The 18,815-nt window shown below is 30.5% G+C and overlaps 1 protein-coding gene across 8 annotated transcripts in view; it reads left to right on the top strand.

Annotated features, from left to right (window-relative positions):
• The window catches only part of LOC129916564 (kinesin-like protein KIF21A), a 112,017-nt gene extending 93,908 nt beyond the window's left edge, over positions 1–18,109 (top strand). For 2 of the 8 annotated variants that reach the window (XM_055996573.1, XM_055996571.1), the window contains exons 3-18: positions 107–245; positions 332–1,118; positions 1,178–1,380; positions 1,437–1,785; positions 1,845–2,006; positions 2,060–2,251; positions 2,316–2,518; positions 2,574–3,574; positions 3,864–3,948; positions 5,604–5,698; positions 5,896–6,018; positions 11,022–11,178; positions 11,260–11,693; positions 11,759–12,068; positions 12,527–12,717; positions 13,029–13,875. In XM_055996573.1, the coding sequence (XP_055852548.1) occupies positions 107–245; positions 332–1,118; positions 1,178–1,380; positions 1,437–1,785; positions 1,845–2,006; positions 2,060–2,251; positions 2,316–2,518; positions 2,574–3,574; positions 3,864–3,948; positions 5,604–5,698; positions 5,896–6,018; positions 11,022–11,178; positions 11,260–11,693; positions 11,759–12,068; positions 12,527–12,717; positions 13,029–13,113 (4,516 nt within the window). In that variant the 3' untranslated portion in view covers positions 13,114–13,875. The other 6 variants (XM_055996574.1, XM_055996575.1, XR_008772504.1 and 3 more) reach the window with 6 other exon arrangements.
• Positions 18,110–18,815: the final 706 nt, after the last annotated feature.

Raw genomic sequence — 18,815 nt, 5'->3', positions numbered from 1 at the left:
TATCTTCTAATTTCGGGTGCAACAATTACTTTAAGATAGAAAGATAGTTTTCCTCAAAATGTGCTATCCATCTAAAAATTGTTTTTTTTTTTTAATCTTCTTTCAGAATTCGACCGCAAATTCCACGTGAAGTAATCGACTTATGCCGAGTTTGTACAACAGTCACTCCAGGAGAACCCCATGTTGTCTTGGGTACAGACAAAGCTTTTACATTTGACTATGTCTTTGACATAAATTCACAACAAGTGAGTAGTAACTCATCTATTAAAGATGAATTTCTTTCAGTTTTTCTAATTTCCAAAAATTTCATTCCACCAAAACCTCAATCAAGGCTGAAGTATATGCAAATTGTGTAGAAAAACTAGTAGATGGCGCTCTTAAAGGTTACAATGCCACAGTATTGGCCTATGGCCAAACTGGTTCTGGCAAAACATTTACCATGGGCACTGGGTTCGATCGTGATCTCATCGAACAACAATTGGGAATCATCCCACGAGCAGTGCGTCACATATTCGATGGTATCGAAAGTATGCAAGCTGGAGCTGTCGACGAAGATGGTGTTTCCTTGGGCGGAGTACAATTTAGTGTAGCTGCCCAATTTATGGAGCTGTACAATGAAGATATAATTGATTTACTCGATCCCTATAACAAAGGTCGTGTATTTAAAATCCACGAAGATGGCACTGGTGGTATAACAGTAGCTGGAGCCACTATCAAGCCAATCGGTGGGCCACAAGATGCTTTGAAATGTTTACAGCAAGGTGCCTTAGCTCGAACTACAGCTTCGACACAAATGAATGAACAATCTTCACGATCCCATGCTCTCTTTACGATTCTCATTCGTCGACAGAGGGTAATGTCGGCTGAGGAGTGTGGTTTACCCGAGGGTGATTTGGAAACCTTGACGTCAAAATTTCATTTTGTAGATTTGGCCGGTTCGGAGAGATTAAAACGAACCGGAGCAACTGGTGAACGTGCTCGTGAGGGTATTTCTATAAATTGTGGCCTTTTAGCGCTAGGTAATGTCATCTCAGCTCTTGGAGATAAGTCCAAAAAAGCCTCTCATGTACCCTATAGGGATTCAAAGCTTACTAGACTTCTTCAAGATTCCCTAGGAGGTAAGTTGAACATTCACTTTTTAAAGGATTTCCAATTACCTTCATTTTTCTCTTTTTAGGAAACAGTCAAACTCTCATGATTGCTTGTGTATCTCCAAGTGACAGAGATTTCATGGAAACCTTGAATACACTAAAGTATGCCAATAGGGCAAGAAACATCAAGAACAAAGTTCAACTCAATCAAGATCAAAGTTCCAGAACTATTTCTCAACTTAGAAGAGAAATCGCAGCTTTACAATTGGAACTTGTTGAATATAAACAGGTAAGATGCCACTTTGACAACAAAACAACCTTCACTCATTTTGTTTTGTCTTTTAGGGTAAACGAAGCATCGATGCCGAAGGTAATTCAGCAATCTCAGATACGTTCCATGAGAATGCAATGCTCATGGCTGACAATAAACGTCTCCAACAACGACTGAAAGCTATGCAGGAGACTATCAATGCCCTGACAGAAAAGAACACCGAATTAATGGTGGAGAAGGCAACTAATGGTTGGACTAAGTCCGATGGCGATAAGTCAGTGACTGATATGGTAGCTGGTTATTTGGGTGAAATCGAAAAACTACAAGCAAAATTGATTGAATCCCAAGAAATGTATCAGCAACTGAAGAAATCCACTGCCCTAAGTCCAAGGAACAATTCAAAACTTAATTCAACTTTTGATAGTAAGCTTTAAGGATTTATTCCAAGCTTTTTCTCAATGAATTCTTTCACTTTATTTTAGACCCAGAGACTCTAATCAATGTGGCCAAACGTGAGCTGGAGAAAAACCGAGAAATGCTCATGTCCCGATCGCTGCCAGGGTTCAATGAAGACGCCCATAATTCAAATGTTGAAAATATCAACGATTCGGATAGTGATAGTGACACTGAATCTGATGATAAAGGTTAGTTTATAGGTATTTAGTAGCTTTCAAACAATCCCTTTTTCCCCAAACAGCTGGAGAAATCCAAGCCGAACTGAATGACATTAGTTCCGACATTGAACTGAAGTCAAAGCTGATTGAGCAACTAGAATTATCCCAACAGAGAATGCAACTTATGCGGCAACACTATGAAGAGAAGCTAAATGTCCTTAACAATAGAATTCAGAACACACAAAAGGAACGAGATCAAGTTTTGGCCAATATGGGTAGGTTTTTGAAACCATTTCGACCCTGACTTCCATTAAATTATATTTTTTGTTTGTGTTTTAGGTTCGAATCAATCCTCTCCTTCGAGTGATAAAGTGAAGAAAGTTCGTGATGAATATGAACGTAAAATCAACGACATGCAGCGAGAGTTGAAGAAGCTCCAAGCTGCCCAAAGAGAACACCTTCGTCAGCAGCGGGAGCTTCAAGCCCAGGAAGCTAAACTTAGAACTCTTCGAAATGAACTTGCTGAACTGAAGAATATCAAGGTAAGAAATTATTTCTAAAAATCGACTTATCTTCAAATGAATACCCTTTTTTCAGACCCGCTTGATTCGTAAAATGACCGAAGAGACAAATCGCCACAAAGAAGAAGAAACTCGCAAAGCCCGCGAAATCGCACAATTGCGCAAAGAATCGCGCAAACAACAAAACACAATGAAATCCCTGCAAGCACAAGTTCAAGCCAAAGATCAAATACTCAAGCGTAAAACTGAACAAGTTACAGCTTTGCGTCGCAGTCAAAAAGGCATGCTGAGTCTCAAAGCCTCCGGCCGAGTGCCACCTAAAAAAGATTCTTCAATATTTTCCGAGCGACATGCTCGTCTAAAATTAGAAAAATTCCATCGAAGTATTAATCGTGCCGCTCGCAACAAACAAGTTGTCGTACAGTTAGAAAAAGAACTCGAAAGACTCCTTCACGAACGTGAAACTCTTAGCAAAGACATTGCAAATGTTCGTAATCGTCAACGGCAACATAAATCTGCCGATTTGGCTAGTGAAGAAGATTCACTTAAAGCAAATTTGAATTTTATTCAAGATAATATTACCCATGTCCAACAGGCTATTATGGAATTTGAAGAAGGTAAAGATCCACCAAATGATTTGGCATCACTTCAAAGTATGATTGAGAATGTTAAGAGTGTGGAAGAGGCAAAGTATTTGCTTAAAGAATTAGCCAATAATGTTATAGATCAAACCTGCGATACAGCTTTAACACAAGGTCGTTTGTTAGAGCATGAGACTTTATTGAAAGAAGTCCAACAAGAAAGTGGAATACAACAACAACTTTTGCAACATTTTCTCGCCCAAAATCCGTCCGTACAAATAACGGATTTATTTGATACTTTGAATTTAACTTCGGCCAATAATATGAGTGGTTCGACAAAGTCATTGAATAGTAATAGTACCTATGACATTCCATTGGCTGATTTTAGTAATCCTAGTTTTTGGGATGGTGTTATACCAGGACCAAATGGTGGTGGTGGTGCTGGACAAAATAGATCATCTAGTCGATCACCATCACCAGCTCCAACTATTGATTTGTAAGTTTTCGTTTTTTTTTTTTTTAAACACACATAAATATTTGACCCTCATCCTTATTCCTTTTTTTTATCCTAAAAGTTCAAGTTCAAGATCAATTCAAATGAAAAATTCAAGAACAATTGAAATTCCACTTGGAATGAATAAGAAATATATCAGAAATAATTGTTCCATTGAAGCTGTTTTGTTTGATGAAGAAGAATATTCTTTGAAATCTTTTTAAATTTTTAATAAAAAGTTCATTGTTTGTTAATTTAAATTTTGTTCTTTCCTTTTTTATTTGCCCTCAAGGACTGACAGGACATCGAAGATAAGAAGGCGAACAGCTCAACCACAGGAACTTCTCTTTGGTGAAAGTGAAGTTAGTCACAATGGGGTGAGTGAATATAAATATTAGATTTTTAAAAACAAATTTTCAAAGTAATGTCAAAACGACATGTTTAAAGTAAGTAGAACTTCTCATATCCCTCTTAGAAAATAATGAAATTTCTACTATTTGCGTTCAGGCGCTTTTGCCTTATTAAAACAAAAGAGCTGAGCAGCGAACTTTATTTTTTTTTAAATTCTTTTTATTCAGTCAAAGTTTCACACGGTTTCTTTTTCACTTATGTAAAATCTATTTTTAACATTTCTCCAGTTAGTTGTCTTGTATATTATTTAGAGGTTAAAGCCATAACAGTCAACAAACTTTCTTACCTTATATCACTGTTTTTAAATTGCAGTTTTATTAAAATGTTTGTTTTTTTTTAGTATTTTACTACGACTCTTTTGTTAGGATTATTGGAAAATTCAAAAAATTATTTTGAATCACAACAATCCTTACAAGAGCTTGTGATCTTCATAGGAAATCGGCTTGTAAATTTAAATTAAACCTGAAAAGATAGAAAGCTTAGTGTTAGACAGATACAAAAATGGTTGAAACTTAGGTGGTTACGAAAACGGTGCTAGACATCATAACAAATCTGATGAGATAAAAAACTGCAACTATAACCTTTATTATAGTGTTTCAGAAAGTAAAATATGCAAAAGACTCAAAACCTTGGTGATCATAAAACAAAAACAAAAAAACTCAAGAACAATTTTTGGATTATACCTGAAATTCCGACTAAAAAAAATTCCAATAGACACTCTTTTAAACTAAGTAGAATTATAAAACATGCAAACAATTTTTTTTAATGCTTTTGTTATAATCCAATTAAGCGGCTGTCCCGTATTAAGATAAGGAAAAAGAAAAAAATTCTTCTACAGTAAGTTTTTTAAGAGATTTGGTAAAAAAAATCGACCAAAAAAGCATATATCAATTAAAAAATACATACAATAATAGGCAAAATCTGTTGATTTACGTATCAGCCACAAATTGTTAACTTGCTCTATAACAGGTATTTACGTACAATTGGGGTGGGTCGAAAATTATTTTTTTTTAAACTTTAAGTTCAAGTAGAAATAAAAGTTGCTCACTTGGTACTTCTGCACAATAATTTTGAAATCGGTTGTCCAAATTTATCTTTAAAGAATTGACGTTGATGACAAAAATTAAAAAGGAAATAAGGTTTATTTTTTTTTTTACAAATTAACGTCCAAATTAAATTCCAATGCAAAAAGTGAGCTCTACGAAGCCAGAACTTCAACCACAAAATTTTCAAACCCTAATGGTCTAATTTGCCCATCAAATACTCAAAAATGGTCATATATGATAGGTTTTTGTTGACGAATGATTATGGTTTGATTTTTTTAAATAATATATTTTTTGGAGATTTTTGGAAACTTTTTGAAGTGTCCGGTGCAAATTAATTTTTTTAAGCTACAATAACATTTTTCAATGCATATTTTTATTTTCAACGCAAAAAAAGCTCAACTGCAAAAATGTTTTAATTTAAGTAAAAAATTTTAGTTTGCAATAAATATTTTTTTTATAACCATCGTTGGTTATATTGATCGAAGACTTTATATTCTTATTCTTGAGGAAATTACTCAACTCTTATACACTACAAAAAAAAAACACTTTTTTAAATATATTTTTATTCTTCACAGGATGATCCGATGACACAATCATTCACCCAACTAGAACCTGTTACACGCAGTTTTATTCCATTAGCTCGTGTTCCAAGTGCTCCAGGATCATTAAAGTAAGTTTTTGAACACATTTCATCTGAACCAAAAAAAAAATTCATCAATCATACAAACTTACACACAAAAATGTTGGTTGTTGCACTTTCAAAAAAAAAAAAAAAAAATTAAATTCCTGTCTGTCTTTAATGTCGCACCCTTGTCTATTTTTTTTTTTCTTTCCGTCCTCGCACTTTTTTTTGTCTATCAACTCTAGACAATCACTCAATTCACCATCGTTAACACGAAAGACTCTTGACAATGGAGCGGCAGCTACAGCAATTCCAGTTTCACCACGTGTTAGCCGAAGGACATTTCCGACCAAAGGATCACCAGGGTTGTAAGTACATTACAAACACATTCATATATGTACACTCAAAAAAATTTAAATTTACTGTAAATATTATTATTCTATTCATTTTTTTCCTATCGAATTTATTGAAATATTTTTCTTTTTTTAATTTCTTTTTGTAAAATTGAGAGGTTAAAACCGAAATGAAGATGATTTTTTTTTTATTTTTATTTTTTAATATATTCTCTTGTATATATGACATCTCGACTTTATGCTTAGATTTATTTTTTTAGTATTTTAGTGCGCTTTGTTTTCTAATTTTCTTTTAATCAATTTAATTGTTTTGTGAGTAATTAATCTTCTACATAATCTACACTCTTTTCCACTTTCCGTAGACCCATGTGAATTAATTTTTTTTTTTTAAACTTTCGTTTGTGTTAATTTTTATTTTCCTGTGTTTTATTATTATTTCTTTTTGTTTATAAATTTCTGTTCTCTTTTCTTTTTTATTTTCTTCTTTTCTTTGAATTTTTTTTTGGAATTTTTTTCAGTATATTTTGATTTATGTGAGATGATTCATCTTCTTCGTTTTCGTCGTTGTTATCGTCGTATAGGTGATGCTGATGATGATGATATCGATAAAATAATTCTTTTATATAATTTAATTTATTATAACAAAAATATTAATAATAATGGAAATGAATGTAACAATTTTTATCAATCATTTACATTCATCATAAATCATACGTCACAACAATTATTACCAAAAACAATAATTCAATCAACATTTTCTTCTAAACAAAAACTACAACAAATAATTAAAGTATCGTCATCGATAAACGATAACTTAACTTCTATTTTCATGTTGTTTCTTCTTCTTCATGTTTTTTTTTTTAATGTGTTGTATGAAAATTTCAAAAATAATTTTAGTTTTCTTGTTGTTTTACTTACTAATTTATTGTTTTACTATTTTTTTTATTCAATGAATAATTTTTAATTAAAAAAAAAAATAAATTTTATTAATTAATTTCATGGTTTATATGTGAAAATAAATTAAAAAAAAAAAAAAAAAAACAAAAAATTGAGTGAATGATTGATAATGTTAGGTAAAAAATGTTGTAATTTTAAATAATAATAAAAAAAAAATATACAAAAATAAAAAAAAAAAAATTAAATAAATACCTAAATTTAATAATTCTTTGTTATTTGATAAAGAAAATTGTTGCGCTACATTGTTGTGTTGTGCCAATTTAATTTCATTTCGCGATTAATATTAATTGCATGGTGTGACCAGAGTGTTTTTTTTTTAATCATATTTTCAGTTATTTGTAAAATAAAATTGTAAAAACAAAAATCATAAGATCCAAAATCATGGAGGTAGAACATTTGAGTTCTTGACATTTTTGAAGTTATACTTCATTTCGCGTATTTTACATATATAAAATTTACAATTGGACGGCCATTATCAAACTTTAATATAGTTTTTTTTTTTTTTTTGGCTATTTCAGTAATTTCCATTTGATACGTAAAAATTGGGTCTGTTTGGTTTTTATCAATTTGATTTGTTTTTTTTTTTTCAACTTTCAAGAGGTTTGACGACAATGCGTAACATTTTTTTGTTTCAAATGCACCAACCACTTCCAAAAATAAACAAGGCTGTTGAAAAAAAAACAACTTTTATTGCATAACAAATGTGAAAAGTATATGAAGCTACAAATGTGATGCATTTTTTTTCTAAGATTAGGATTGCGCAATGCACATCATTTTGAAAAAAAATGTTTCGTTTTAGGTCTTAAAATAAGATATTTTAAGCTTTAAACTGCCTTTTCAAGTATGATTCGAATATTTTTTTGTTTTTTTTTTTTAATTTTTGCCACTGTTGTATACTTATTGAAATTGGTTAAATTGTTCACGATAAAAAAAAAAAAAAAAAAAAACGGTTTCATGGGAGGTACCTACCGTTGATGAAGATTTTATTTATAGCATAAATTGTAGATCATTTTCAATTTTATTTTGTCATTTTTTAGATAAACAAAATTAAATGACTGAACTTTGTAGGGTCCTTAAACCAAGTTTTTTTAATTTCAATTTTACTATTTTGTTTCTTTCGTTTATTTTTTTTTTTTTTAGAAGATCTAGATATCTACTTCTTTGTTTGCTTTACACTTTAATATTCAGTGTAAAATTGAGGTATAAAGCAAATATGTGATTCATCTTGAAAAACTATAGGATAGCGCTTGATTTCACTTCTTCAATAGAAATTGTTTCCGCATAATCTCGGGGTAAAGTAACTTAGTTATATCAGATAGATCTATTTATTCAATCTTTAAACCATTTTTCACATTCAATAATATGTTTTGAGAGCTTACAAATTTGCTTTAATTCGTATCAAAAAATAAAGAAATCAGCGAATTGTTTGTTTGTTTTTTTTTTTTTTAATATACATAAATACACCAATAAAACATTGAAAAAGCACCCGATTTCTAATTTTCAGGAGAAAAAAAAGATAAACAAATTCCAATTGTTTTGCTTTTGTTTTTAAATTTAAATTTCAGAACTTATCAAATGACTTGGAACAAAAAAACTTCTTGTGCCAAATGTATCAAAAGATACACAAACGACTGACAATAAAATATTATTAAAATTGATAAAAACACAAAAATATTCATTACTTTTTACAAACTTAAATTTCAGAAATTAGAAAAAATCTGCTTTCACCTATCATGAGATCTTGCGCTGTTTTTCACAACGAAATTTTTATTATTTCTTTGAAAATTTAAACTCATTATTCTTCTTGACATCTTTAAAAATATCTAAACTTAAAAAAAAAAAAACAAAAACTTCGTGTGGCTGGCAACCCTGATCACAAAAATTAAAAGTGAAAATTTATTGATATACAAAAAAAAAAAAAAAATGGAAATAAATTGGTGGTTTCTTTAGTAATTTGCCTAACATAAAATAGCTTCTGATAAAAGTTAGCACTTATCTAAAAAGTGCTCACAAAAATCTTATTCAAAATTTGAAAAGCCGTTTTTGAGAAAACAAACAGGCAGAATTAAGGGAACGGAATTCAGAGTCATTACTCAAGACACGATTTTTCTCAAGCGGACATTTTTTTGCTCTTGCGTTTGACCACTTAAGTTTATAAATACCAACTGAGGATATTTTGGAAAAAAAATGCTTCAGATACACTCAGAAAAAAAATTAGCATGCTTGAAAATTCGTTATTTTAACCTTTTTTTTAGGAACTTGAGTATATTTGTTCTATTGTTCCCTCATAACTTCTTAACAACTTATCATAATTTGATAAAAATGTGGTGTTGTTAGAAGGTTTTTACCTGTTTGCTAATTATAAGCTATGAAACGTATTTTTTAAAATTTATTTTACGCCCTCTTGAGCCAAAAATCATGAACTATCCGAAATAAATTTTTTGAACTTTGTTTTGCTTAGATTATTTCTAAATTATAATTTGATTAAGTGTTTGCAGAAGCACTGTTCATTAGAAATGACATTTTTAGTTTACCATTTTGCCTCCAGAGGGCACCATACTCGTATTATCTAGAAACTTCGCATATCTTATAACCAACAAACCAGTAAGACGCTTTTCACGATATCTCATTTATCAAATTAGAAGTTATCGGAGAAAGTAGTCAAGTAAATATAAAAGAATAACATTGATTTGAGTGCTTCTAGTCAAAACAAATAATCTCAATCCGTACAATTTTTTTTTTTTGCTACAAAGCACGTGCGATTTGATTCTGCTTTCCCAGCATTTTGCAATTCAAAATGTAAATCCAAAATAAGTCAAACAATTATAAGAGCTTTTTTTCAATTTAACTCGAAGGTTATATCAATAACAATTCTAGACCACTTCTTTAGTGGCAAGAAAAAAAACTCAAACAAGTGTCCTTTGTTCTGATTTTGTACACAAACATTTTCAGCTTTCTAAATCCTAAACAATCTGTCTATCTTTTTATATCCGCTTGAAAATAAATTTTAACAAAAAAAAGAGAAAGAAAATTTCTCTAAAATAGGAAAAAAAACTTCCCATCATTATTTATTTTTCCGGTGGTAAAATAAAACTTCTTTAAAGTGCTGCTTACAAAAAAGAGTCTTCATAAAAGTCACTTAAAATAAATTCAGCACATCAACCTAAAATTACCCTGTTCTCTGTTTCTTTTTTTTATTTTTTTTCTCTCTGCAAAATAAAAAAGAATGTACTAGATAACTTCTTTTATATATGTAAAGAGAAGACAAACTCATAATTTTTCCATTTGTATGCAGTCTTTGTTATAACTAAAATCACCTCAAAGCAAATGAAAATCATCCCTTACTCTCTCTTGCTACATACATCTAACACAGCATCTCATTTTAGGCTTCGTCGTCGTCGTTGTATATTTTTCTTTATGTTGTTGTATACTTTAAGCTCTTCGTTTTTATTTTTTATTTTTTGTTTGTGTTCATCTTTTTTTCTTTCTATTTCCTGTGTCTACTTCTTCTTGCATCCATCTTCATTTCAATTCAGCACTCTGTTTTGGTGCTCATTTACATTATTTTGTTCTCGCGAAATTCATAAATATTGTTTTTTTTTTTGGCATTTAAAATTTGCGTTTATATATTATTTTTACCGTTAAGTAGTTTGGTATATTATATTTTTTTTTGTGTAGTTTGACTTCTAATTTATAGCTTATTTGTATTTATGTTGTGCTTACAAAATCCATTCATAAATTAGTATTAAAATAAATATAAAAAATGCTTAAAACCATACAAAAAAAATAACACTAACCATAATGCTTTGATTTTTTGCCTTTGTCTCTTTTTTATTCCTAAAACAAAAACAAAAAAATAAACTACCACCTCTTGTAATTCCTTTTTAATTTTCTAATAAAAATCCCTACCAAAAAATAACCCAAACCCAATAAAACCAACAAAAAAAAAATATTGAAAATCCGACACAAAATTTACACAAATTACACAAATGCTTGCAAAACACCAAAATCCTGTGAACAAAAACAACAAAAAAAAAAAAAAAAAACAACAAAAATTAAAGAGAGGAAGATGTAACACCGCCACCACAATCGCCACCAGTTTACCGAAAGATGATATCACGCGAGGATAACAACGCAGGCGGTGATGTTTTTGCTAGATTGGGTGCTGGTACACAAGACCCAGCACCAGGAGGCAGTATTCAAAAAGTAACCGGAAAGGTAAGATAAGAAAACAAACAAGATGTTTGCTATTCAGCGCTTAATTCAGCGGATGTATTTGAATATGAATTGAAAATGTAGATTCGCATTGGAGCGCCACTTTATTGTACCCACACCGTTTCCGGGCATAATAATTCAGTTTTGTCGATTAAAGTTGATGATGATATCCTTTATACGGCTGCCGCAGATAGGACTGTTAAAGTTTGGGATTTAAATCAAGAGACTGCTCAACATTGTCTATCAACTCATCCCGGACCGGTGATTGCTGTACAAAATGACTATCGTACCAGATTGTTGTTTTCAGCTTCAGGGCCATTTGTAAGGGTGTGGGATTTGAGAACAAGCAATTCGAGACCAATTAAGACTTTAAGTTCTTCGGGACAAATTTTACCTGGCAATGCTAATATAACTGGCACTATACCTGGCGAATCTCCAATTACTGCACTATGTTTGGGTGCATCGGGTAATCTTTATGTTGCAGCATCGGATAAAGTTCGAATTTGGGATCTTAAAAGGTAAATTAAGGCTATTCAGCTAATTCAGCACTTTTCATTTTCGTTGTATTTTTTCTTTTTCTTAGTTTAAATTGCCTTGGAAAACTATCAGGTGGCCATCAAGCTGCTGTTATGTGTGTAACAGCTTGGGAGGGTCCAGGTGGAAGTACAGATTTTGTTGCGACTGGTTCGAAAGATCACTATGTTAAAGTATTCGAAGTTCCGACAGCAGGTGGTGTTGTCTATCCCTTGCTGAATCTCGAGCCACCACACTATGATGGTGTTCAGGCATTGGCTGTTGCTCAAGATGCTTTAGGAGCTGATGCTGAATTGTTTTCAGGGAGTAGAGACTCCGGTATTAAGCGGTGGGACCTTAAAAGCGGAGAACTCAAGCAGGTAAGTTCTCATAAAAAACCAAATACAAAAATTTCTTATTGACAATAGGCAAAAAGTTTGGTGCTTGGATGATTATATAAATTGCAAAAAAAAAAATCGGTATTCAGCAGCACTGTGAAATGTTTGCACTTCGTTTAAAGTTGTCGAATTTCTCTATCTCTCATAAATTCATTATTTTTCTATCTCATTGGTTTGTTTCCTGACTCTAAATTTGTAGCTTAAAAACGCTTGGGTAAAATTTGTAAGCGCGTAAGGTTAGGGAATAAAATGAAATTGTGTCGTCATTACAAAATTATATTTTCGAATTTATCCGGAAGTCTAACCCTTTTTTTACGATTTCAGCGGAATTAAACTTTATTATCTTTCTTTTCCCTTATTCAGCTACATTTTTTCTCATTCAGCAATGTTTTTTCCAAGCTAAAAAATTAAAAAAATATGTTTTTAATTTTATAATTTAGTCCCTCAACAACGCCCACAAAGGATGGGTTTCCGGAATGGCTATTTCCGGTGATGTGTTGCTTTCTAGTTGTCGTGGTGGCATTATACGTTTATGGAATGTCAAAACCTGTGAAAGTTTAGCTGAATTGAAGACTGATTTAATGATCAATGACATTGTTGCATCTGGTCAGCGTGTTTTCACTGCATCAAGGTAAGTCTCATATGCATATATTTTACACATTTTATATGATTCAAAATTTTGTAAGCAAAAGAATATCCAAGTTCTTCATCCAATCCACAATCAAATCCAAATCCATTCCGCCTCTTTTTAATTCGATACACAAAAAAAAAATCTACAAAAACAAAAATCCATTCAATTCTAATTTCTCTCTTTTTTCTTTCTTCTTTTTTTTTTGTATTTTTTTTTAATTTATACTTTTACTTCAATCGATTTTTTTTTGTTAATTTTTTGTTGTTGTTTATTAATTGAATTTTTTATTTAAACAAATTTCATGAATTTAGCTCGGGTGAAGTACGGATTTGGCGTTTTGCACCACAAGAAAATTTTCCAACATCGCAAATGACATCGTCAATTGAAAAGAAATAATCACAAAATATATAAAAGCAAACAAAAAAAAAATTATATATACTAACTATACCAAAGCAAGAATCCTAATTCAGCTCAATTATATCCTATTCAGCTACACTAAAGTAGTTAGAAATTATTAATATGTAGTGCAAGGAAGGTGAAATGATAATTTTTTATAGTGCTGAATAGAACAGTTTGATAAAAAATTTCAAAATAAGCTGAAATCATTTTCAACTTAATCTCATATTCAGCAAAGATTTAAAACTATAGAAAATATATGATATTTCTTTTATTCAGCACTATTTAATTATCAATTCATCTGCTATGTTATCATTATAACTTATTGCTTTTTCTAACCAATGCAGCTTAAAATTTAATTATATGTAAACATTTAAATGCAAAAAAAGGAGATTATTCATTATAGAACCCAACAAAACACTTCAAAACATATTCAGATCATGTAGGTACTCTACTGTACAATTTGCACGTTCATATTTGATTTATTATTTTTATTTTTTGATGTAAGCAGATGTTTTTACTTCTTCATCTATTCACATCACGACTTTTTTATGTGTTATCATTTTGGTTTACTTCAATTCAGCGCATATTTTCTTTTACAAAAAAACTGTACAGAATATTTGTTTAATATTTTTTTTTGTTTGTCGCATTCAAATCGTCTTCACCTCTCAATTCAGCATCTAATTCAGCAAATTTTCAATTGGTTTTGATTATTTTTTGTTCTCGTTTTTTATTTGTTATTATTTTTGTTTTTAAAAAATTACTACGTCACACATCTATAGATTTTGGCCACGTTCAATCATTTGGAGTCTTACACTTGTGCTGCTGATAAAATTGCTGAATTTAATTTTAAACGGATTTTGTCCGCGTTCTAAATGTGATTGTGCGTGTTCATGTCAGCACGGTTATACATGGCATACTTCATCAATACCATCGTTCACATAACAAATATATTATAGCAAGACAAAAATGGCGAAGCTCGCTTCCGTTTCCTGGGGTTTTTTGGAATGCGTACACCACCGATAAATTAATAGCTTCTGTTGTTCCTCTGCTATCTTTAAAAATATAAAAAAGTAAAAACACGCATAAAATATAAAGCACACCCCTGTGATGTTATCGTTATGTTTTTATGTGTGTGTGTGTGGTGGTGTAAGCAAGCTGAATGTCATCTGTTGAAGTCATTGAAACATTATTGTGTACAAAAAAATGGTAATTCAGCAAATTCAAATTACTGTTTCTCGATGTTTCTGTATTCTCTCATATTCGATGTAAGTTTCTTATGTGTTTTTTTTTTGTTTTGTTTTTGTATTTCACTTTTTTATGTATAAATCAATATGTATTTCACTTTTGCATCCATCACAGAAATAAACAATCAGACTATCTCTCTCTTTATATCAATCTCATTCACATGCATCACATTTGCTTTTACCTAATGTTGTACCCACACTACACACATGGATGAGTTGAATTGCTGCAAGGCATGCTTTCGTAATTGAATATATTATTTTTATGTATTATTTTTTCATATTTTTATAAAAGACCATTCCACAAAGTTAAGTACCTAAATGTGTTATTTATTTTTGTTGGTTTGTTTTACAAAGGTAGATAGACATTTATGACTTAGAGGCTGATAGTATATAATTAAAATAATGATGGTTAATTGGGTATCATGGTTGTTTTTTATTTGTAAGCAAGGTAGTCAGTCTCTGTTTGAAGTGATTTCGTTCAAAAAACATGTCTAGACTAAATTTAAGAAGAGATTTTCTTTGCTGAATAGAGGTTTTATTTAGCTGAATTGCTATGAAAGCTGTTAAAAATGAAAAAAAAAGTGTAAAAAAAAGATAAATATAATTTTTTTGTCGAATTCACTTAGCTTTGGAATTGTAGATTGAAAAAGAAAAAACATTCTGTACGGGGCTATGTTAAGAAGGTTCCGAGCTTAATATGAAAATTATCGTTAAAATTCCTGCTGATTTGGAACAAACGCTTAACATTTTTAGAAAACTCAAAATCGTTTTGTGTGGTATTTTTGTTTTGTAAGCAAAGAGATTTCAAGGGATTTCATTTGCAAAACATATTTTTAACAAGGTATTTGTGCTGAATAGAGGTTAAGCTAGCTAAATTATCTGTTGAAGAATTTTTTTATTAATCGGACTGCTTACAAAGTTTTCGGCGTAGCTTTTCTCTTACAAGCTCAAGCTCTCTTCTGATAGAACTTAAAAGAATTGCAACAGTTAATTTGATGCGCTGGTTTTTGTAAGCAAATGTAGAATTTATCTGTTTCAAGTTTTTTTTTTTTTTTAATATTAAAATTAAAGTTGAAAGAAAATTTCAAACAAAAAAAATTTTTTTTGCTGAATAAAGATACTCAATCCTGGAGTCCTTTAAAAGCTGTTCCTGTGGAACTTTATGTGCACATGGAGTTAAAATATAAATCATAAAAATCAAGATTAATGATATAAGTTCAAGCTATAGAAAGTATATTTTTTTGTAAGCAAGGTTAACCTGCCCTTGTTTCTAGTGATATCATTTACAAAATATGTCTAGACAATATTTTAGAACATATGTTCTTTGCTGAATAAGTATAACTCTGGCTGAATTGACTTTGAAACTACATATGAAAAGCTTTTTCCTGCTATTCAAATTTATTCCGAATCTCTTTCTGGTGTTTTGGAACGCATTCAGCGTCATTATTCGGTATTCAGCTGTATGTTAAGAATTTTATTGAAATTTTCCCAGAGATTTAGTATAAGGTGTCTGTTGTTTTAAAGCTTCATCACATCAGTAGCTTCATCACATCAGTAGCTTCATCAATAAGAGTGTAAGTCTTGGTTTTTACACATTAATGTAATACGGAAATTCTTGTCGGACGGTTGTTCTTAGCTGAATAGGTATTGTCTTTGCTGAATTACTTTTTAAGCTGTTAACATATAAAACTATTTGAAAAAATATATCAAAAATTACTTTCTCTGTTGTTTCCGAAGGCAATCAGCTTTCAGCCATAATTAGAGACTAAATGAGATTTGGTGTAGGGTACCTGTTGTTTTAAAATCCCTCATTGCAGTAGCTATCTCGACAAGTGCTGTAAATTTTTGTTTTTTACATCTTCATGTCAAAGGACATTTTTTTGGACAACGGATGTTATTAGCTGAATATGTATAATCCTTGCTGAATTAATTTTAAAGCTGTTAAAAGCTACAATTACTTATGAAAATATATTAAAAATGACTCTCTCTGTTGTTTTTGAAGGCATTCAGCTTTATTTAAAGACTTTTATTGCCCATGGCCTTATACATATACACTGCAGGACAGCTGGGTCTCTTAAAAAAATGCCAGGAAGATTCTCGTATATCACGGATTTTTCATATTTTTTTTAATGCCGAGCGTTAATGTGCATTTTTTCATTGTAGTCTATTTTTCTATTTTTATTTTTAGTAAAGCTTAAAACAATTTTGTAAAGCTTGTTGAAATAAAAAATTCTCAATGTTAGGTGCAATCAATTTATTTTTTGAATCCGCTTAAAAAAATTTTCGTTTTCAATGTTATTCTTTTTTTTTACTTTTGAGTTTGCATGATCTTTTTTCTCTTATTTTTTTTTTCGAAAAAAAAAACTATTAGATTCTATACTTTACTTTTTCAGAACAAAAAAAAATCCTTTCCACTTCCATCTTTCCTTCATAAAAAAACACAACATCATCTCATCTCATCTCATGTCTTTACACAAAATATTTTAAACTGCTTTTTTTATAATAAAAAAAAAAAAAATTGTTAAATATTTTTGCTTCTTCTTGTTGTTTGGTTATGTTGTTATTTTGTTTCTTTTTTTTCTTTTTTCTCCTGTTTTCGTCTCTTTCACATGATTATTTTGTGATATGCGTGCACATACACATACAAAAACAAAAAATTAATATTAAAAAAAAATGTATGATATACACATCGCATCATATTTTTGATTTGCGCAAATCTTGTGTTGGTGCTTTCGCCGTCGACGTGATGTCTTTCCTCATGAATTCATCTTATGTGTGTATGTGTGCATCATCATCAGTGATGGCAAAGTGCGGATGTGGCGATTCACCAACGCCCTCAAGCGGCAATGCTCACTCGATAGTAGCTGACAAACGGCCGATTTGCGGCGAACAAACTCGACGAATGACGCTGAATTTAGTGGAGGTAGCCCCAAGTTACGAAGCTCCCTAAAACGATTGTCATCGTCAACTCTGGGTCTAGCTGGACCATCGTCATCATCATCACCAACATCGTCGTATACTACAAACAGCAGTACCTTTTTGGATCTGGCAAAGAGAAGACTTCGCAGCGCAACAAATAGCCCTGTTCGTGTGGGACCTGGCACATTTCTACCCAATTTGACAAAAGCCAATACTCGAACCCCAGCCCCAAGTGGACGTAATTCACCATCACAATCGCCATCGGCAATTGTTAGTTTTGTTCGAAAAAACGCTCGTAGTCGTTCGGATTTATCACACGCACCATTACGTTTGCGCGGAAGTCTTCCAAATCGAGTTAATTCGCCAGTATCGTCTTATCGATCGCCTCGTCCAGCTCACAATATGCTATCAACTTCATCAAATAATTTGCTGACATTTGGCAATAGATTATGATTCATTTATGTGTGTATATTGTTTTATTTTGTTTATGGTATGGTCTTGTTGCGTCTAAGTTAAGTTTTATTTTAGTTTGTTTGTAATCATCATATCATTCCATTTATTAACAATTCACAAATTATTTTTAAGACACTCATATAAATTTTATATAACTAAACAATGAACAAACATAACAATAAGCTTTTAAAAATTTTTTATAAGCACATGTAACTTATTATTAAGCTTTGTCTAGAATAATAAGAAATTTAATAATTTTTAATATTTAATAAGTTTTTTTTGTAAGCACATCTCAAATCATATTTTGTGGAATATTTTTGAGTTACAAATGAATGAATTGTTGAAAATATGATTGAAAATTTTGTAAGCAGTGATTTTTTGTTGTTCAGAATGAAAAAAAAAATTAAAGTATAGTAACTGAAAGCTTCTAGTTTTTTTTTTTTTTTTGTAAGCATATCAACAAATATTATGTATTGATAATAATTTATATTATTTAATCTTCGTATACGTTCCAAGTCAATAATAAATTGATTTACTATTTTATTTGCTTTAATTACAATTAAAAACTTACTAGCTAACAACAAAAAATACAACTAATGGAACGTTAATGTACCTATATTTTTTGTAAACAATATGGAACAATTAGAAAAGTGTGTGTGAGCCTCTGAGCATTATAACAAATTGAAAAAAAAAAACAAAATATTTGGTTTTATATATATTTTTTATTTGCAAAAAGAAAACAAATAACATTTTTTAATTATAATCATCTCATACTACTAAACATGCGCCTACAGAACTTATAAACAAAAAAAAAAAAAAATAAATAAAAAATTGTAACAAACCCTAATATTCACAAAGACAATATGTAATAAACAAAACAAACAAAAAAATAAAAGCCCTCCTCTTGCACAATAAATGTGTAAGTGTGAGTTATTTCAAATGAATGAAATTATATTTGTTTTATTTCATAGACAGAGAGAATTTTATTTTTGGCAATAAAAATAAGTAAGTATCTCATCACTATTGTATGTAAATATTACCCAATAAAAACTTTAATACTAATTAAATTTTGTAAGCAACATA

This window comes from Episyrphus balteatus, chromosome 3 (assembly GCF_945859705.1).
Source record: "Episyrphus balteatus chromosome 3, idEpiBalt1.1, whole genome shotgun sequence".
Lineage (NCBI taxonomy): Eukaryota > Metazoa > Arthropoda > Insecta > Diptera > Syrphidae > Episyrphus > Episyrphus balteatus.
This window is presented reverse-complemented; position numbering and strand designations above follow the sequence as displayed.